The sequence below is a fragment of the Euprymna scolopes genome, chromosome 9 (genome assembly GCF_053919585.1).
Source record: "Euprymna scolopes isolate OS-2025 chromosome 9, ASM5391958v1, whole genome shotgun sequence".
In the NCBI taxonomy this organism is placed as follows: Eukaryota; Metazoa; Mollusca; class Cephalopoda; order Sepiida; family Sepiolidae; genus Euprymna; species Euprymna scolopes.
In genome coordinates, this window is record NC_136490.1 from 39,021,138 (window position 1) to 39,044,287 (window position 23,150).

General features: G+C 35.4%; 1 protein-coding gene and 1 pseudogene across 3 annotated transcripts in view; both read right to left on the reverse strand.

Annotated features, from left to right (window-relative positions):
- LOC145284505 (polypeptide N-acetylgalactosaminyltransferase-like) overlaps positions 1–23,150 on the reverse strand; it is an 848,687-nt gene that overhangs the window by 214,215 nt on the left and 611,322 nt on the right. For all 3 annotated transcript variants that reach the window (XR_013868854.1, XM_080133386.1, XM_080133387.1), the window contains exon 5: positions 5,944–6,009. Coding sequence is in view for 2 of the 3 variants with exons in the window: in XM_080133386.1 (XP_079989512.1) it covers positions 5,944–6,009 (66 nt within the window). In the remaining variant the exon portion in view is untranslated. The remainder of the gene's footprint in view (positions 1–5,943; positions 6,010–23,150) is intronic.
- Positions 13,048–13,173, reverse strand: LOC145285270 (U2 spliceosomal RNA; annotated as a pseudogene).

The following is a 23,150-nucleotide window of genomic DNA, read 5'->3' on the forward strand; positions in this document are numbered from 1 at the left end:
TATTTAAATGGGGCTTCATTCAACCGTCCAAATTCAATGCCCAAAACCGCCAAAGGCAGTTGCAACATATAGCTAACTCCAGTATAGGCAACTTTGCCTTCAATAACAGAGAGTCAGAACTTTGTCAAAATGCACATCATAAATGCATCAAACCATAGCCTGTCATTTCTTTACATCCTCATAAATATCGAATTAGTGGCCAGCATTCACTTACATGTAACAAATAAACTTTAACTAATCGGATATTACTTTTAGAATTAAAAGGTATAAATGTATAGTATATTAGAACTCAGCGTGCGAGATGAACAACCATAATAAGTTACTCCTTTTCTTGATTTGGTTTACTCTTCTTTCCTTTTCCCTGTTTTGAGCTCCTCCCCAGATGTACCAACAATACTCCATCTTAAGATGTATTTAGTGTGACTTCACGAGGGAAGAGAGAGATGAAAAAAAAAATTATTATCACACACGGCAGTATGATTGTGATAACCATCAAGTCAATTGGACAATAAACGTAAAGCAAACGCTTCCATCTACACAAACACAAACAATGCGACCCAACACGGCACCAAACGCGTCCATTGACACAACCTAGTATGGTCCCAAACAACTGTCAAAAGAACCCAACACAATCCCAGACAACTCCGTCGAAGCAACCCAACACAATCCCGAACAACTCCGTCAAAATGGCATGGTATCAGAGCAGCCTCGACAGTTACTTGCTGAACAACTCTGGGGTTGGCTTTATAGCCCTTGGATGAACAATAAATAATGCCCTGACTCGCTTCCCATAGCAGTAGAGCAACGAACCTTGGCACAGTTATTAGTCTTTCTCTACATAGGAACCACCCAGAGTTATGCATTTCTCTCATCATTTGATGCAGCTCTGGAGACTGTTTTTGTAGAACATCCCAGGTTGGTCCTCCAACCACGACGTGACTTCAGAAATCAAGGCTGCATCATCTGGGAAACGCTTTCCTTTCAAAAACAACTTCATGGCTGGGAAGAGGTGAAAGTCAGAGTGCAAGGTCAGGAGAGTAGAGAGGATGGGGGAGGATTTCATAACCACACGCCCGTGCTTCTGATCTGGCAACATGCGAGTTGTGGACCGGAGCGTTGTCCTGCAGGAGGAGGGTACCTTTGCTGATCTTGCCCCGCCTCTTCATTTTGATAGCTTCCCTTAATTTCCTCAAAAGTGAAGCATAATAGGCTCCTGTAATTATGGTACCCTTTGCCAGAAAATCTGTCATCACTACTCCGTCCTGGTCCCAGAAGACTGTGAGCATGACCTTGCCAGTGGAGGGCTGCACCCTTGCCTTCTTTGGAAGTGGTGAGTCCAAGTGCTTCCACTGCATTGACTGGGCTTTGGTCTCTGGATCATAGTGATGGACCCAGGTTTCATCCTGTGTAATCAGTCTTTTGAAAAACTTTGACTCATCTTCTTGGCAATCTCCAAATTCATCCTCGAGCACTCGACACGTTCTCGCTTCTGGAATGATGTAAGCAACATGGGAATCCATCTGGCAGGCACCTTATGCATATGCAAATGGCCATGAATGATAGTTTCCACAGACCCTGTACTAATCTTGACATCTTGGGCTATTTGGAGAATAGTAATGCGGCGATCTTCCAAAATGGCAGCCTCAACTTGACGAACAGATGCCTCATCAATGGCAGAAGGAGGGTGGCCAGGTCTGGGAGCTGTTTCCACAGACTTCCGGCCATGTTTGAATTCACGATGCCAGCGTTTTACAAGGTCATATGATGGGGCATTATCACCATAAGTTTCTTTCATTTCATCAAAAGTCTTCTGTGATGTGCGTCCTTTCAAATACAAAAACCAGGTCACTGCTTGGCATTCAACAGGCTCCATTTTACACCTGACTCAGTTCAAACAACTGTAAAACAGAAACCATAATTAGTTCAGAACTGTAATTTGCCACATAACCCATAGAGATATAAATCATTGCACATGCAAAATTTCAGCTAGATCAGACAACTTGAAGTGGGTCAGGGGCATTACTTATTGCACGCCCCTCGTAGGCCCAGCTAAGACATTGACACATCATTCTTGAGCACTTCCACACATACTCGACACCTACAAGTATAGAATTGTGTCGGAAGTAAGATATTTTCCAAAATGGTAGAATGATGCATTTTTCCGGCAACCTTGTCAACGAATTTGATACAAATCTTCCATTTTAGATGAGGAGTGAAGGTGAGACCCAGAAATTTGTCAAAACAGTGTGCACACAAGCAAGAAATATTATCAAAGTTTTATTATATAAATAATGCAGAGGTACAGTTGATATATGTGTGACTAAGAGTGGAGAGAAATAACAGAGTATGATATAAATTTTTACCTGAATGTCTTCTTTATGTGAAATATTTAGTTTATATGACGTTTCTGTATATTGTATCAGGTATTCAGATGCGCAAACCCCAGGTGAAAAAGTAGTTTTATATTTTTATGTCGATATCAATCAGTACTGAGAGATGCTTGGATAGACTTGCGGACGGAGAATCGCCAACAGAGAAACCATCTGCGAGGAGGAAATTAATTTGAGATTCTGTCTCCTTCGGCTGACTGGAGAATGGCATCATCGTTAGATTTTGACAGACTACTACACACCCACACACACACATATATATATATATATATATATATATATATATATATATATATATATAAATAAATAAATGGAAATTTTGAATTAAATTATGCATAATTACAACAAAATTTATTGTTTGATAAAGGAGTGCAGATAATTATTGGAATCCTTAGAGATAAGTGATTTGTATATTTGTTTATTTGTGGACTAAAGATCGTGATTTCAATCCTACCAGAGAATTAGTTGGCCACAACTTGGTGAGACGACAACAACTATGGAAGGCAGTAATTACTGAGGATACAGTTAAGAGATTCAACATTCCTATCCCATCGCAGTTAACCACCTGACAAAGGCCAGAGGAATAGTTGGCTGAAACGTTGTGAAACAACTATGAAGATGAGGATAACAGTCAGCAAATAAATAAAGAGTACAGATAATTATTAAAATCTTTTCCTTAATCCATGGATTTTCAATGAATGGCTTATCTCATCAGAGGAAATATTAGCAAAATAGATATGGGTAATTGTGAATTCTGCTTATTAGCACATAGATTTGAAATTATATAAATATATATGTATACATACATATTTAAGCAAAAATTGTTAAAAATAATAAGGCTTCTGCTTAATTTTACCTTTTTTTAAATTTATTTTCGATTTTTCTTATCGTTTTGTGTTAAAAATAAAAAATAACAGGTCAGTATGTATCATGAACGTTTTCGATTCTTTGTCGAATCATCACCAGGTGGGAAAAACAAATAAACAATAAGCATTGGAAGATAACTTCAAGTTATATAAATCAGCAAAAGAAATGTAAAAAAAGGTCCCCACTTTTTAATTGCTAGCCATATTAGAGAGTAAAGAAAAGGTGGGAACTAAGAAACACTAAGCTGTGATTATTAAAGCAGATCATGTGATACCTTTGAGAAAAGAAATTTTAAAATAGCGATTTGATTGTTTGGTTGTTTTGTTTTAATTTAGTATTTTTTTGGGGAAAAGTTTTTATGCTTCAAGTTGTTTATATCTTCAAATATTTATTCCTGGCGTTTAGTTTGGTTGTTTTGTAGAGGAATATTGTTTTCGCGTATTTTAGGTCAAGAAGCCAGTATCTTCAGCCAGCCTTTTCTGATAGCAGGAGGTTGAATCAGAGTAGTTAATAAAACATGAAGCTAACATACAAGTGGTTATGTGTAACAAATTCATGTAAAATGATGGCACTGGTAAAGAAAAAGACTATAAAAAGAGAAAGATCATGTGAGAGACGTCACAGACGTAATGAGAAGTCACACGTAACGGGAGAAAGGGGAAATAAATGCTGTTGCTGCTCAAAAAAGTGAGTTTGAATTATTTTTTGTCTTGGTCTCCTTTCTGACGCACACTGCTACAAGGTGTGGGTCTTGTGTATGTACTGTTACACATGTGGAACATTTTTTCATGGACGTTTGAATAAGGAAATAATTAAATGTCTCAAGATCTTATCGCGCAACTGACCAGAAGGAGATAAAATTGAATTAATAGATTTATAGTGTAAAAAAGAATGAATTTATCCCAATGAGGATACCAACAAGGAAAGCAACACTACAGCTTTATTTTAAAACTTTTATTGAAAAAACAATTTAGGTAACTTAATTATATAGTAGAGCTGACATCTATTCAATGTAGCCACCTTCAGACTCAATCACCGCCTTGATATGGGTCCAGAACTAGGAGCATGCCTTTTCCACAAGCGCTGACAGGAGCTTGGCAAATACTTGGTGAATGGCAACAATCAGACTGGCTTTGATGTTGTGGGAGGTTATGTTGGTGATGTTCTCGACATATGACCGAACGAAGTAGTCCAGCATGTACAGGTCGAGAGAGGAGGAAGAGGTCAGTGAGAGAAGAGTACAAAGTTGTAGTACTCCTTCTGAAGCCAAGCCTAGGTTTCTTTGGACTTGTGGGTTGGCGACATGTCCTGCTGCCACACTCAGGGTCTGCAAGCAGCCACTTGATTGTACCAGAGGATCACCACACCCTTCAGCACATCTAGATACACTTTGGTGTTGACTTTCAAGCCCCCTTCAAAGATGTGTAATGGCATGATGTGGCCTCACTTTAAACCACACCAAAGACCATAATCGTGGCCAGAAACTGTTTTCATCACTCTAGGCACATCCCTGTTATTTGTGGCAATCCAATGATGCATTTTGTGGGTTCTAGCAATGGTCCTGTTGTCATAATTTGGATCAGTAGAGAGCATGAGTTGTACAGCGGCGCATCTCCAATCTCACACATGGTGTCACTTTCAGACATGATAGAAGGCTCCTATCGCTCTTGGGATTTGTACACAACTGGTCAACTAGTAGATGGTTCGCTACGAAAAAAAAAAAAAAAAAATAGAAAACCGTTTTTTCGAGGGCAACAATTTCATCATTCCACCTTGTACAAAGATAAAATCTAAGGTGGTGGTATGGTCCACAACAAATGATGATGATGGCAACCTTCCATCTAATAACCTTCCGTCTAATAAGACAATGGCATTCTGAATCTAATCTGGTTCACTGCAACTTCTACTGAGGCTATACAGTTGAAGGTGGCGTTGCCTCTCCAGATGCAGGTCTAACCAGGTGATAAGGAGACAGTGGTTTTCCCAGTTACCAGGGTCCCCCTCTCGGTATAACAGACAAAGTTTGATGGAAAGGCAAGGCAATATGACCGGAGCCAGCACAGTTGACGGAGTTGCTAGAAAGGTGTTGCAGTGCTTCACTATCAACCTATCGGGACTCCAAACCAGATTTTTGTCAGGGTTTACTCCCTTAGCCTTTTCCAAGGCATCCACAAAGCAGTGGAGCTATTTTCCCCATAACTGGGGTTGGTTCATGACGATGAGCAAAATGAAATTATACTCAAATAAGAACAAAAACTTTACACGTGCAGCAAGACAATAACCAATTCATTTGAACTAGTCATCGACAAATGACTAGTTCAAATGAAGCCATGAAAGTGATCATGCAGAAACAAATATATAACATCATTGGTTATTCAATTTAGTTATTGCTATGGTGTGAAGTTAATCTACCCTGTTCTAGCAATAGATGGACTCTTTCAGATACTATGAATAAAGTTATGACTAAGTTTCATCGCAGTCATAGCTACAGTATCGGATGCAGACTTTTTGCAAAATACTTCTGTAAATTACTTTTGTAATCATGCCATCATGTTGTCTGGATTATTGGCCTTTTAAGGTCACAACAGTTCGGGCGGTAACTGCCTTCAGTTTTTTTTGTTTTTTTTGTAGGCAGAGATATCTAAATTAAATAAACGTTTTATTAAGTAAATAATAAAATACTTACCTTCTCGCTTATTATTTCTTAGAACCCTGACTTTTTGGATAACAGCCAGTTCCAAGGCATCAGAAGCTATATATAAAAAAGAAAGAAAAGAAAATGAAAAAAAAAAAAAAAAATTAGTAAATAACAAAAATAAAACAAAATAAAAAATAACAAAACAGAGTCAACATTTCACAAAATATTTTTATTTAACTATTTTTCTGGTACTTATCCAGTTTACGGCCCAATTTTTGATAACTTCGCATTGGAATATCCCAGCAGGTTATATATACAGCTGGAAGATTCCAAAGCGATTATCCAATCAGCTGTCAGAAGGCGACAAATTTCAATGAAAGTGTGACATTCATTAAATTAAGAAAGAATTTTAAAACTGAAAATGACTTTCAACATGCTAGGTTAAGAATGGCTTTCTAAATAGAAAGCCATTCTTAGCATGCCAAAATTGTTTTTAACTCTTTATTTTAATTTATAAAGCAATCTTTTTTTTTTTTTTTTTTCCAATCATTCTATATATTTAACTTAATATTTATTTACAAATCAAGAATTTTTAACTGTGTGTATATATGTATTGCAGAAGCAGAAAATATCAGTTTGATTTTTTGGTGTATGATTTACATAGTTATGGAAATCATATGTAGTTCACGTTCTGTGCAATTTTGCTTTCCAACTGTACAACCAAGTATTTTAATGGTAGGTGCTCAGAGGAACTACAGGCCCTTGTACCCCCATGACGCAAATACTCCCGACAAACCTGACAAGCAGCAAAATCCCACCCCTACACAGTAGAGATCCCCAGATTACAGGAAGCCTTTTACTCTAATAGTTTCTTCTCTCAAACTGCGCGAGTTTGGAATTCCCTTCCAGATCCCTGTTTCCCTGACTGTACGGACATGCAGAAGTTCAAGAGTAACGTAAACGGACATCTTGCTGTTCAACTGCAAATTATGTCCCAGATAGTATCCCCCTTTAAAGTTGAACTGTGCTTTGTTTGCAGTGAAAAAAAAAAAAAATTAGATTAAAAAAAAAAAATTAGATTAAAAAAAAAAATTAGATTAAAAAAAAAAATTAGATTAAAAAAAATAAATTAGATTAAAAAAAAAAAATTAGATTAAAAAAAAAAAATTAGATTAAAAAAAAAAAAAAGAAAAAAAAAAGATAGGTAAACCCTCCGACATTTTTAAAACGAGATATTTTCATTTTTGTTCAGAAGAATATGCTCTGGTTTGCTTTGCTGGTTTCTGGGCCTACATAATATATGTTCAAAGATGCTACAAATTCTAACCCAATGCTATTCTATAGAATTACAAGCATCATAGATTCGCACATATGGGATTTCCATTATATCCTATTTAAGTTGGTTTCTGAATGACTCTTATATTCTTATCGCCAATGTGAAGAATGAGAAATTGCTTTGAGAATTCTGTTGTGAATCCCTTTCTAAAAGAAAATATATATAATCCAAATAATTAATGGGATTTCTAAATACGTAACATTTTTTTTTTTAATATATTTTCTCATACTGGAGATTATTTATTGCCAAGAAATATATCAAAAACGAAATCTACTACACAATTAGATTTTCTCTTCCTAATTTCTCTAGTAATAAAATTGCATGGAAACCTTTGTACATCTGCATCTATTTCTCGCTTCTATGTAACTTATCCATATATATATTTTTTTGTCTATTATTAACGTGTTATTTACTGTAATAATAAAATACGCCAGCATAAAATTAAACTATTAAAAAAATTTTTTTTTATTTAAAAGTAAATCCTTTTCGAGTCATTTAATGTCAAATGCAGTAATTTTGGAAAAAAGTTTGTATGCTTCGAATTCTTTATATCTTCAAATATTTATTTATGATGTTTGGTTTGGTTGTTTTGTTTTACAACATATCAACATTTTTTAATGGTCTTTAATGCCGAATCCAGTAATTTAATAAAAAAAAAAAAAAAAAAAAAAAAAATGCTTCAAGTTCTTTTCTATCTTGAAATATTTATTCATGGCGTTTGATTTTATTGTTTTAAGGCATATTATCCCATTTCGGTTTTTTAATGACAAATCTATTAATTTTTAGGGGAGGGGGAAACGTTTTTATTCTTCAAGCTCTTTATATCTTCAAATATTTATGTACGATGCTTGGTTTGATTGTTTTGTAGAGGAAAATTGTTTTTGACTTTATAGAACACAATTGAGTTTTGCAAAGGGGGGGGGAATAATAGGAATATTTGGCACATTTTAAATGAGTAATCCACCATCTTCAGACAGCCTGATCTGGTAGCACCTTTATTATAGAGATAGAATTTTTAGGGAATGCTTGTTTAGTTTGAGGTGTGGAATATTTCTTTCAGGAGAGTTGGGAGTTCGTCAGAATTTAGATTTAGTTATTTTCTTCAAGATTATAATTCTGCCATTCCGAGGTGGAAAGTTTTGTATCATTTTCTTTTTACGTATATTCAAACCAAAGAAGTCAAATTGGCATTAAGAAGTAATGGGGTTATTGTGAATTAGGAACATCGCCTACAGGAACATTCTAAGTAGGGCGTTGAGCAGCGAGATGTTTGTTCACATTACATTTAAATTTCTGCATGCTTGTTCAGTTGGGGGAAGCAGGATACAGGGAGGTCATTCCAAAGTCTTGCAGATCATCAGAAGGAAGTTTCAGAGTATAAGGTTCTCTGGAATTGAAAGACTCTACAGATAAAGGGTGGTATTTTCCTGCGTATCAGGTTGGTTGAGGTTATTTACATCGAGACATCACCAGTGCTACAAAGTACAAGTAGAGAGAGATTAACAATTGCGTTAAACTTGAGTAGGACTGAGCAGGGATGACGTCCTGAAGGATTTTTAAAAAGTCTACAATCAACGAGGTTATCTCCAGAAATTAATAGGGATTCTGACTAATCTGTATATATAAAAGGCAAAATGTGTGTGTGTATGTATGTTCGCTTTTTGTGTATGTCTGCAAAAGGCTTTTTTCATCGGCCTTCTCGCTTGGCTCGCTCTTTCTTAAGACTTTTTATATCACATCTAAATCGTAATATCTATGACTTAAGAATGGGGGTCGCGTGTGTATTTAATTTGCCAGCTTGCCGTGTCTCTGAAAAATGAATGAAGCCAGGGGAAAGTAACTGGCTTGCAGCGCAAAACTAGATCAAACATCACGCCACTTCCTCACACCTGTATATTTTACTTTATAACCCTTAACACGCTTATCAATTCATCTTTCCTCGTGCCTGAGGTGGTTAGGTGCCTGGCTTTTGTTTCCACCTTCGCGTCAAGGCTTCAGGGTTCAATCCTACCTTCCTACTAAAACTTTTTTTTTTCTATTACACCTCCAAACACCCGGCCAACGTTTTTTTTTTAGCACACACACCTCCAAATACCAGGGCAACGCCGGGTACCCCCTGTTAGTCTATAATATAAATCTCACCTGTCTGTTTAAACGTATGCTTGTATGTCTGCCTAAAACTTTCGACAACGGATTTTTACAAGATTGGTACTGTTTTGAAGTTCGACCCTTTGGACGACAAATATTAAAAAATTGGCTAAAAACATTTATTCCTTCACCCTCAACTAGGCACTTTTTTACAGGGAGGGGGTCGCTTTTTTCGCTGATATTTTCGAAAGTCATCCTTCCTCGTTTCAATTGACTAGCCTTAATTTAATCATTCATCACTTCCGGTTTGGCGATTAGCGCAACAGCAAAGACGTCACTTTTTTTTTTCCAAGTTCTTTTCCTCCTTCGCAGTACGGGTTCGAACTTTCCTGCCTACAACCCCCCTTTTTTTTTTGCTGAACACACACCTCCAAACACCCGGGCAACGCCGGGCACCCAGGATAGTCCCTATTAATTCCTAACTGTGAATTAAACGGATATTATATAATACTTAGTTCGCTGTATCAGATCACAACAAATGCCTATACAAAATTTCAGCTAGATCGGCTTCATAGTTTAAGGAAAAGTAAAACTGACAGATAGACCAAGAGAAATATAATACAGAAATGTAAAAAAAAAAAAAAAAAAAAAAAAAAAAGATATATTCCAATAATTACATAGTAATTATTTATAATCCGTTGCACTTGAAAATAAAAAAATGTTAGCAATTTTATTTATTTTCTTTAATGCCTCGTAAATGCATAGAGATTTAGTGGTGAGATCTTTTTAACAAATAAAAGGATTTGTTCTTATTAAAATATAAAGAAATATAGTTTCTGAAGAATTGTTGTATTACAGTCGAGTATGCTGAAAGTAGAACCATGCATTTTCTGTCAGAAAGAAACGCGTGTTGATTAATCCGAGTTCAACTGATTTATTTTTGCTACTCTTATTTGAAAATTTGAGATTTATTATATTTTGTATAACTGACGAATAAAAAAGATTGTATAATTCGGACTACGGTTCTCATCCTGAATATTATTTCCACGTTTAAACTAATATAACCTAGTGCTACCAGATCAGGCTGTCTGAAAATATTGGCTTCCTGAGATGAAATGCACCTAACATTGATGTGTTTTCTTTTTCTACTTCTTTTTGCTAAACTTAATTATGTTCTGCAAAAACAAAAACAACGACCCACCTTTTTCCCCTTTTCTTTCTTCCCATTTTCCTTTTCTCTTTCTATCTCCCCCCACTTTCTGGCTAGTTTCCTAACTTAAAATGTACCAAACGTTAATACTGTAACCCTTTTCCCTCTCCCATTGCAAAAGTCATTCATGTTCTGCAGGACAGGGAATGAAAAAAATAAAATCCACTATAAAACAATCCAACTAAACCAAACTCTACAAATTAGCGATTGAAGATACAAAGAGCATGAATGAATAAAAACCTTCTACAAAATAACTGAATGCAAAATGAATACTATTTCTAAAATAACTGGATTCGGCATTAAATAACCCGAAAAGGGTTGATATGCCGTTAAACAAAACAATCAACCAATATAACCTCCCACTTTCTCCAGGCATGTCTTGTTGAAACTTATTTAATCCACGAGGTAGATTGCTCTCGTTCTGTCTGTCTTGACCGGGTAGAAGTCTTAATTCATAATTATATTCTTAGATGCAACAGATAAAAGTGCTAAGTTATAATCGTTCTAAGTGACAGTCTTGAAGGTTGAGGGTTCGATCCTCAAGGGGTAAAAATTCAAAGATTTGACCTTCGAGAACTCTACCAAACTCCTCCGCCAGTTTTGGGTATAAACAATTGAAATTTTAGATATAGGTTCCTTGGATATGGATCTAACTTCACTTGATTTGCGCCCAAAACAATAAATGTTAAGGGTCATAATGAGGGTCAAAGTTAAAAAAAAAAAAATTGACCTCTGCAGTCTTTACCAAATTACTCAGACAATTTCTGGTCTAAACATTTGAAATTTTACATAAAGGGTATTCAGAGATAGGGCAAGCTTTTTAATCAGTTTGGTTCGAAAATGTTTAGTTACCAATATATAAATGTATGTATGTATGCATGTTTGCATGTCTGCCTAAAACTTTCGACTGAAGCGACGGATTTTTACAAGATCAGTATCGTTTTGAAGATCGACCTTTCAGACGACAAATATCGAAAAATTGGCTAAAAACATTAATATCTTCACCTTCAACTGGGCACTTTTCTACAGGGAGGGTGGGTCGCTTTTTTCGCCGATATTTTCGAAAGTCATCCTCTCCTTAATTTAAACCTATGGCACCTCCGGTTTGGCCGTGGTGGTAAAGATGTCAGGTTTTTTTCCTGTTCTTTTCCTCCTTTGCGGTACGGGTTCGAGCCTGCCTTCCTACTACCACTTGTTTTTTTTTTGCTCAACATACACCTCCAAACACCTGGGCAACGCCGGACTGAAATGTTAGTAATTAATAAATTCAGATTAACTTGTGTTAAGCTTCGTCTCATTTCAGCCATTACTATATATGATATAAATAAGGACTTGAAATATGAACCGAATGAATCCAATTTCACGAGATACAAAACCCCTTCAGATATGTGAATATCAAAAGGAAAAAATGTTTGAGTGGAAAATATCTATTGTATAATTGTATATTTATCTATTATGTTAAGAAAGTTCTTGCAGAATTCTTAATTTTAATTTCAAATTATGTATTTTGCAAACAAGTTTTCGTTGTAATATCTTTACTTTATATATCATTTTAAAGAACGTTATTCCCTCTATCTAATCGTTTAAATGACAATCGTTTTAAAACAATTATGTCTTCTTTTAAAAACGTTGAATACAAGATGGAAAAAAATAAAAAGAAGCAAATTCACACAATTGTCTTATTTCAATTCAAGCTAGCCCGAAAAGCTGCTGAAATACCTTGTGATATCAACAAAACGTTTGGCTCAGGAAACACGACTGAACGCACAGCACAATGGTGGTTTAAGAAATTTTGTGGCGGCGATGAGAGTTTTGAGGATGATGAGTGTAGTGGTCGGTCATCAGATGTTGACAATGATCAATTAAGAACCTTAGTCGAAGCCAATCCACAGGCATTTCTTAGAGAACTTGCTTCTGAATTAGGCGAAACATATACAACGATTTCCAACCACTTGAGATTGGACAAATGGGTGCCTCACAAATTGAATGGCAATTAAAAGAAACGCCATTATGAAGTATCATCTTCCCTTCTTATATGCAACAAGAATGATCCGTTTCTCAAGCAGGTTGTGACTTGCAGTAAAGAATGGGTTCTTTATGACCACCAGTGACATTCAGCTCCGTGGTTAGATGCTGACAAAGCTCTATGACACTTCTTGAAGAGAATAATTTCCAAGATAAGAACTGCAGACTCAATAATACAAATAATTAATCCTCATCTCGAAAATTTTGAAACATGAAAAACAAGGCCGATAGCCATTAGTCGCGTGCTCTCGTGTAATGAATGAATGCATGAATGTAGGATTGACATGAAATTCTTAAAGATAAACTAAAATGACCGAAAAATGGGCTGAAATGACTTAAATAAATAAAAAGTAAATGACTTAGAATGACTTTAATGATGAATTGAATGACCTTAAGAAGGACTTGAATGCTTAAAAAATAACTGGAATCCCTCAAAAACAACTTGAATGATCTGGAGAATGACTTGAATGGCTTTGAGACTGACTGGTTGTAAAGTGGGTGATCATTTTACATTAAATTAATACAGAAACGTGATCCCACAAAGTTACAAACATAAGTACAGCATGTAGTAAGAACAGATACTACACTTTGATCTTGGCCAAAAGGCCAAGAAAAGGGTATTTGCTCCCCCAACCGAGCAAATTAGGCACAAGGCCGATTTTTAATGTGAGGAGTGAAGGGGAAATGGGGACCAACTCCCCTGGGAGTAGGGGAGCTGGATAGTAATAATTGGTATGAAGGGTTGCCCCTACATTGACCAAGGTCTTATATGTTGAGTTACCCCCACATATGGTCTTTGCTTGCAGTATCTGCCGGAACAGATACTACACTTTGAGATATTAAATCCTTTATTCATGTTAAAAATACATTGAAAAATCAACAATGAACAAAAAACTTAGGCACATGGCCAACTCAAAAGTGGGGGATTTGTGGGTGTCGTTCATCATCCTTGTCACTTCAGAACTAAACAAAATCAAAAGTTTCTCCCAGCTAGTATCTTCCACCAGGGGACATCCTACTTAACTCCTAATTTTTAAAACATTTTTTATTGACGTGTAAAAACAAAAAAAGATAATAAAATTGGTACAATAATTCATTTGTGTCGGGGGGGGGGGAACAAAAAAAAAACACACACACACACACTTTGATCTTGGCTAAAAGGCCAAGAAAAGCTTAAAAAGCTAAGAACAGCATCTATTAACAGACCTTTGATCTTAACCAAAAAGGCCAAGCACAAAAAGGCCATTCGACTAAAAAAAAAAAATTAACATAACTTTTGTTAAGCTTTATTTCATTTCAGCCATTACTATATACGTTATAAATAATGACTTGAAAATCTCATGAAATTAGGTTCATTCAGTTCTAAAATGTGCTAGAAATGCAGGTGTTGGAAATATAGGAGGTGGTGACGTTACATCTTAGAGGGGGGGGGGAAATAAAAGGATTTTTTAAAGTCAGTTCTAGTACAGGAAACACAACAGACAAGACGTGTCAGACGATGTAGAAATCAAAGTGAATCTTGCCTCGAGACTCTGCCTGTGTGTCACCATTTTAAGACCAAGTTAGAAAACAAGTCAAAAAGTAATTAGAATTAGATATTAGTCTCTCCTCCCTAAGCAAGCTTTCTCTAATAAAACTTTTAGGGTTTTTATTACAATCCACAGAGGTACGAAAAAGTTGTCAAAAGCAAATATATAACAAATAAATGTTATCAAAGGCAAGATAAGTTACTTTTCTACCTAACTGGATAATTTTTAGTGTTTTTATTTAATATAAATTGTTTATTCAGTTCGAAAAAAAAAAGAAAAAAAATGAAAAAAATAGTCGCAATATCTTTGAAGTCTTGACAAAGACTTCAATATAAGAAATAAATATTACCGTGATATTTATTGGATAGGCTTCTACCACCATTTTGTTTTATTTCTTATTCTGAAGTGATTGTCGAGACTTCAAAGATGTATAAAGACATTGCAGTTATTTTTTTCTTGTTCTCTGGTAGTGCTTAATATTATTTTCTAACTGATTAAAATTTTTTACATGAAATAAAAACGCTAAATCTTAAAAGCCTTTGATTATATTTATTCGTTATATATTTGTTTTTTTTGTTTTTTGTTTTTTTGACAACTTTTTCGTACCTCTGTGGATTGTAAAACTTTCCCGTGCATGAGTAGATTTGTATCGAGTCAAACAGAAAACCAGAAATCATGAGGGGGAGGGGCATGGCCCACGCAAACAATCTGAGAACGAGAACCAGCCAGCGCGCGCGCGCACGCACGCACGCACGCACGTAGAATGTATTTGTTTTGTTGAATTGTTTTTTTTTTTTTTTTAATCACTCACAGGCGAAAACACACATGCTTTCGGTAACGTTTAAATCGTTACACGCTTTCGGTTGCGTTTAAATCGTTACACGCTTTCGGTTGCGTTTAAATCGTTACACGCTTAACAGGCAGGAAAAGGTAAAAATATTTCAGAAATTTGCAGAAAGAATATCGGATGCGAAATAGAATTCTATTATGACATTTCACACACCAAAAAGATGAATATTTAATTTTTATATCTTTCACTTTTTGTTCTTTATTTTTTAAGTAAACAGCAATACTAAAGACCATCACGTCATGAGATGCATAAAATGATGAAGAGAATATTTCTATTTCATCTTTTTCTTTGTACAGTCAAATATACTTGAACACAGCATGCAATTTAAATATCACCATATCTGTTATAAATGCTAGTCTATTATATAAATCTCACCTGTCTGTTTAAATGTATGTATGTATGTATGTATGTATGCTTAAAACTTTCGACAGAGGCAACAGATTTTCACGAGATCAGTATCCTTTTGAGGTTCGGCCCTTCGGACGACAAATATCGAAAAATTGGCTAAAAACATTAATTCCTTCACCTGGGCACTTTTCTACAGGGAGGAGTCGCTTTTTTCGCCAATATTTTCGAAATTCATTCCCTCTTTTCGATTGACTAGCCTTAATTTCAACCTTCGCCAATTCTGGTTTGGCGATGGACCCAGCGGCAAAGACGTCACGCTTTTTCTTTTTTTTTTTTTCACATTCCTTTCCTCTTTCGTGGTATGGGTTCGAGCTTGCCTGCATACTACAATCTTTTTTCTTTTTATTTGCTCAACACACACCTCCAAACACCTGGGCAATGCCGAATACCCAGGCTAGTCTATAATATAAATCTCAGCTGTCTGTTTAAATGTATGTATGTATGTCCGCCTAAAACTTTTGTAACAGAGGCGACGGAGTTTCACAAGATTGGTATCATTTTGAAGCTTGACTATTCGGACAACAAATATTGAAAAATTGGCAAAAAACATTAATTCTTTCATCCTCAACTTGGCCGTGTTTTTACAAGGATGGAGGCGCTTTTTTCCTCGATATTTTCGCAAGTTATTGTCTCTGTTGAATTGACTATGCTTAATTTCAATGCTCTCGAATTCCAGTGGCACGATGAAGACATCAGCTAAGATGTTAGTTTTTTTTTCTTCTTCGTACCACGGGTTCGAGCCTGCATGCCTACTACCACTTTTTTCTTTTAACACCTCTCTCCACCCAAACTGCTTACTGGTGTTTTGATCCCCCCTCCCCTCGCTACTACTACTATTTACCCCCCCCCATTCCGGGGTTCCTTACTCCACACACCTGGGTAACGCCGGGGACCCTCGCTAGTGTCAGTATAAATCTGGAATTTAATTGGCCTCACACTTTCTTATTTGTAACCTCGCTCTCTCTCTCTCACACGGATGCATCTTGCTAGTCTCAGTCTTTTCTATAAATACTATTATGGCATGTATTCTTCAGAATTGTCTGATCCATTTCTGCTTCTTTTGTTGCTGCTCGTTTGACTCGCTGTTTTGATACTTCATTGTAATAAAGCTTCCTATTCCAGTAGCTTCTTTTCAAGAATTGGATGTTCTAATCACTTGGCAGGCCAAGAGAAGGCTCAAGACATTTCTATGAATAGTGGCAATGAAGAAGGGCTTCATAATGCCACGTCAGTTTACATCGGTCTCTGGTGTGGAATGTCATGAACGGTCCCAGGTTATTGAGGAAGCTGCATGTAGCAAGGTCTATTGTTCTACTCATCTCCATGGCGCTTGGCTGAAACCCAAATCTGCTTTTATTTTGAGTGTTTGCAATTATCTTATTATGAAGGTGCTATAAAAGAGATGGTAACAAGGATTTGTTATTTCTGGGCACATATCATAAATAATGCCAAGAGGTGGCCATTCATCTACTTTTAGATATGTTTCGACAAAGTCATTTTTCCCAAGTATATATATATATATATATATATATATATATATATATATTACACACACACACACACATATATATATATATATATTTTTCTGGATCTAGTAACTTATTTTTTGGACAAAATTTAAAATTTCCGAATGAATGCGTGTTGCTGTTTGTTTTGAGAGAACATTTTCGGTTTTTTTTTTTTTTTTTTTTTTGCAACATCTTAATTTCTGAAATGAATGAAAGATGTCAATATTAAATGAAAGTTTTAACCAGTCATCATTTTTTATTTAAAAAAAAAAAAAAAAAAAAAAAAATTAGTCGCATCTTTCTGGTATACCAAAATTGGTTCTCCCGATTCTGAAATTGAATTATCTTCCCCTGTTCTGCTATCTTCAAAATGTAAACAAAATGTTTTGTGACAGCAATGCATAAATGCAATAAAAAAAGGGAGGGTAAATAATGTCTCACATCTGCTCTCCACACATTTGGGTCCAAAGGGTTGCGATCAGTCAGACCGAATCGTTTTTCTGCACTCAAGCCACGTTTTTCTTGTCGAATCCGAACACGTTACAGAGTTGATGCAAGAAGTGCTACGCTGTGCATGTACCAAACGAGTTGACACTCGACTAGCTGTAACCACTATCAACAATTTCCTCCACTCTCTATGTCTAAATCTAAATGCAAATTCTATGAATAAAGCTTCTTTCCTAGAACTTCCCGCCAGTGGAACACTGTTTTGCTGGCTATGTACAATATGATAGCCTTCAAGTCTAATGTAAACAAGTTCTTGCTGAGCCGTCCTCTTAAATAATCAAATTCTACTCAACTTACATCATTAACGATTACTACACTATCAACTAACATTCATTCAACACTCATCCTCAAGTGGCTTTTGGGCCTTGGAAAGTGGTGACTCTCGTAAAAAAATAAAATAAAATAAAAATAAAATAAAAATAAAATAACATAAAAAACATCCGTAATCTCACAAGTATCAAGTTTCTGATGAAACACGATTGATAGGATTTTTTTCTTTCCGGGTTGCAGTTGCATATCCACCTGATCATGCACGATAATCTTTTTCTTTGCATGTGGAACATGGGCACTAACATGTGGAACATGGGCACTAACAACAGAATTGCAAAGAAAAATCCAAGGAGTAAAAATGAGATTGTTATGTTGGTAGTCTACCGGAAAACACCAAAAAGTAAAATAGTCAATTATTATGGTCGATTATTATGATTGTAATTGTTTAGATAGAAAAAATGTTATTCATGTGAAAAGTTATGTTAACTTGAAATATTTACATCCCTGGTATATTTAACTTGATGGATGGAATTTAAGCTAATGATAATAATAAACAAAGATACGTGACAAAAACAGACAAGAATCTTGGGTTACATGGGTGATGACGTCACGGAAAAGATAGATTTTGAGACATGTAGAATTTAAGCTACGGGAGAAAGGAGTTTGAGACAGAATGTGTTAGTGAATGGACTAGGGGTCTTGTGCTCTGGGGTTTTGAACAGTGACACCCATGGAAATCAGAAGGGGGCGACTTAGCAAAATGCAGTTGTATACAAAGCATGCCAACTATGAAAAGGAACCCAGCAGGTTGGTTGGTTGTTTTTGTTTTACAGCATATCAACCCTTTTCAGGTTATTTAATGCCGAATCCAGTGATTCGGAAGAAAAAGTTTTTGGTAGAATATATTTATTTTTTTCGAGTCTGTTTCTATTTAACCCATAGTTGGGACCCTAACAGGTACTACTACTCCGGGTCAAAATGGACTTGGGAACAATGGCAATTAAGGGGTGGCTCCATACTCCCAAAATCCCGCAAGCTGGAGCCTCATCTAGACGAATCACATATCACAACACGTTTGAACACTCATAAGTTAACAGACCCGTTGTATATACACACTGACAATATTGTTATACAAACACACCGGCTACACAAGATTTCTTAGAAAAGTACTTGATGTCTCATACATGGATCACATCACATGTGAATCTGTTATCTTGCATACAAAACATTTTGAAGAATTGCTAACTAGAGACGTTGCGAGTCTGTCTCTGTTTTATCATTATTTTCATATCAAGTGCTCGTCTGAGCTCCAATCTATGGTCCCCCTCTCGCCAAACTTTCACGAGAAACACTCGCCTATCTGAAAACGCTATCAATAATTTCCCTCACTCCTTATCCGTGCCTAAACCTAAACGTAGATTCCATGAACAAAGCTTCTTTCTTAGGACTGCACACCTGTGGAACTCTGCCTGCTTTCCGGCTGACTATAATATGGTCGCCTTCAAGTCCAACATAAACAAGTTCTTGATGAACCGTTCTCATTAAGTAATCCAATTTACCAAATTTCCACTAAAAATTATGTCACTGTCCCATTGACCACTGTACACTCATTAACCCTTATCCTCGAGTGGCCTCTGGGCCTTGATAAGGGTGACTCCTTTTGTAAAAAAAAAAAAAAGAAAAAAAATCATTAAAAAGAAAGAAAAAAAAAAGAAAACTTCGATGATATGAACATGTAAGAAGAGCCAGTTCTGGTGAAGACAATTCTCCAGGGACAGTGCAGGGTGGAAGGAGAAGAGGCAGGCAGTGAAATAGATGGTCAGACGAAATTGTGAAGTAAACAGGAGAGGGTTCTGCCATGAAACAGGCCCATTCTTGCCTATGATGGAGGCAACTGGTGCAATGTTCAGCAGTGCAGCGAACCCACAAAACTGCAGGATTAAGAAACTCATTATTCGTGAATCCAGCTGACCATGACAAAATCATTATGGCGAAGTGGTTGCAAATCAGAAGTGTTTAGAATTCAGGTTTCATTGCTGTGCAAGATTGCAAAGCAAACACAGGCTGAAGAGCCTTTGCTTCGAATCTTGATGGAAATGTGCAGAAATATAAGAATTAGCAGTAGCTTCCTTAACCTTCGCCATGCAACACAATAAGAAGCTGTGATAGTGTGTCTGCAACCACCACCAGTATTCAACATGTCATCCAAATATAGAAGGTAGCTTCAATACCAAGCAAGGTCCCATATGAGCCTAAGTCAGACCATAAATGAACAGGCAATGCCCAGACATTTACAGTAGATATAATCCAGGTCAAGTCTTAACTATCATTTTTTTGTGTTTTATATAGTGATGGGACGATTCCAATATTTTTCCAATTCCAATACAATTACTGATTCGGTTCTAAATTTACTGATTCTAATTTAGATTCTTTTAAAATCTAAATATTTAGCCATAGATTCTTTTTTATTTTAATTTTCAGATTACCGTAAGAACTCCCGCAATATTCACAAACATAAAAAAAAAATATACACGTATGAGAGAGGCGAGCTACACATTTTAGTGTTACTAAAATATTTCAGTAATATCAGCAATGAAAAATGAAGTTTTAAACAAAAACAACAACAACAACAAAAAAAAGATCAAAAGAATGGTTTATGGCATTGTAAAATATGCACAAATTTTTCCAATTTCAATACTAATTCTGAGACCCGAAAAAATTCCTATTTTTCCAATTCCTGATTCAAATTAATCGTCCCAACACTAGTTTGATACCTTCACAATGTGAGCTTTGAATGTTATTCAGGTTGATGGGATATTCCGATGATGTTCTCTTAGACGAACTGCTCGAAAAGAATGATCTGAAAGACAAAATGTTTTAAATAACATTTTGGTGCTTGTATAGTGCATGAAGCATGCTATTTTTATTTATTTATTTTTAGATAGGATTTTCAAATTAAATTCAATTTTGGGGGGTATTTTTTGTTTATTAACTTGTTAGATGAAAAGACAATAATTAAGCATGGCTTTCTAAATAGTAACATTATTATTTCAGCACGGTCCATAAACTGCACAAGTGCTGACATTTTATTACACATAAGTATAGATCGATTTATTTATCTTCTACTTCTGCCTATCTTCCCCTTTATTCATTCTTCAAATGATGGTTGTTCCTTTCCAAGTCCTAAGCAGCAGCTGTTAACATCACTTCAAATCTATGTCACATGATTAGGCTCAGCCAATCAGAGTCATACATCAGTCCAGGTAAAGTTTGGTTACAAGATATACCTGAAGAAGGTCAGAGGTTACATCGATCGAAACATTGTGAAAATAACCTTCTCAATGAGAACAGTAGTCCAAATAATACAAATTATCAATCCTCATCTAAAAAAAAATCAGAAGCATAACATTCTGTGTGTTTGATTGTAAATATACAGGCACAGAATCTCCATTATGGTAAAGAAAACATCTTTATCAGTCACGTGATTCTTTCCATAAAAATATTTGAGAGGTTGTTTTCTAAGAGAAATATGAAAACGTTTACAAGTTTCTTGTTTACAATTTGCTTGCGAATTCGGCAGGTGATATTTCTCATCATGTTTCATCATGTATTTATTTATTTACATTTATATATTTATTTGTATTTGACTTCAGATTATCCAAAATATGTTTGTCCAAGTCTTTCATATTACATAGTCGTAATATTCTTTCGAAAATAAATAGTACAACCAGATCAGACATATTTAAAGTTATCAGCTACCTGACTTAAATGCACCAAACACTGATGTTATTTTTCCCTTCCATTTGAAAATCTCAATCATGTTCTGCAAAGCAAAAAATACAGGGTCACTGAAAGGTTTTAAATTTAAATGGATTATTTTTGATGATATCTTTTTGTAATTTTAGCACGATCTGACTAAGACATTGGGGAATTTTAAATAAAAACATGCAAAATTCCAACAATCTTTATTCATGAAAAATAATGTCCTTTAAATGTTACCCATTTTCATTTTCACATATTTATGCTCTTTCCAAAACATTATTCATGACAGATTGCAGAATCTCTATATTGCTATTTAACTCCCTTATTTCGTTCCTGATGTTTTTTTTTTTTTTTTTTTTTTTTTCAATTCTTACAGGGTTTGGGATTTGACATTTCGAAGTCTGCCAGCTCGCAGAACGGAATAAGGGAGTTAACTCACAATCCAGAGATTCTGTAATATGTCATGAATGTTTTGGAAAGAGCACAAATATGCGAAGCTGAAAATAGACAACATTTAAAAGACGTTATTTTTCATAAATAAAGATCGTTTGAATTTTGCATTTTTTTCTTTTTAATTTCCTAATATCTTAGTCAGATTGTGTTAAAATTAAAGATATCAAAAATAAAGAATCTATTGAAGTTTAAAACCTTCGAGTGACTTTTTGAACACGCTATAAAAGAATTTTTCTCTATAAAATAACCAAACAAAACACCATGAATAAATATTTGAAGATATGAACAACTTTAAGCATAAAATCTTTTTTCTAAAATGACTAGATTCGGCATTAAATAACCCCCAAAAGGGTTGATATGCCATAAAACAAAACAACCAAACCAAACACCATGAATAAATATTTGAAGATATAAAACAACTTGGAACTTAAAAACTTTTTTCTATAATTATTGGAGTCGACATTAAATAACCCTCAAAAGGGTTGATATATCGAAGAACAATCAAACCAAACTTTATGTGGAGCCAGAGTGCTTCTGAACTGGTAGGGAGGGCCTCAGAAAGGGAGATTCCCATGTCAGTTGAAAAGGGGGGGGGCATTATCTACTCGTCTGGCCCACAGCTGTAGTCTGATCTCTTCCTAAGATGTTGTTAGAGGTTTGACATGGCTAAAGAAGCTTAATAATACTTGTCTATCCATTATTATACTATCTATTGCAATGAACTTTTCTTTCTTCTTTATAGTAACTGTTGTTGTTCTTTACATTCTGTAACAATCTGGTCTATTGGTTTTACTTGGCCTTTTCGTTAGGAACAAAGTGTAGTATCTGTTCTGATACTATGCTTCACCTTTTCTGTCCTCGTCAGCGGAGGAGAAATCCTTCTTGATTAAGAGAATTTTTATTTTTCTTCCTATCGAGAGTGCCCCTTTTTTGGGGAGCTAGATTTTCTCACATTAAAAACCGACCTCGTGTCTAACTCTGCCCTCGTGGGGAGGCAAGTAAATAGAAACAATCTGGTCTATTGCAACCCTATATTAATGATACAACAGAAATTCAAAGTGGTTATTCATCATTTGTTTCAGCTTGGCAATAATCAAAAATTAGGTTATAGTCAAGATTATTTGTTTTTACTTCCGGTTTCTGCTGTCCAATTGGATAATTAGACATCGTTAAACAGACAAAGTAATTTTAATATGAGAAAAATGGTGGAGGAACTTTTACATTATCTGAAAGGAAGATAATCATTAATCAAAAGGGACCCTATCTTGCATTGCCATCACGTCTGTGAAACAGAAACCGGAAGTCAAAG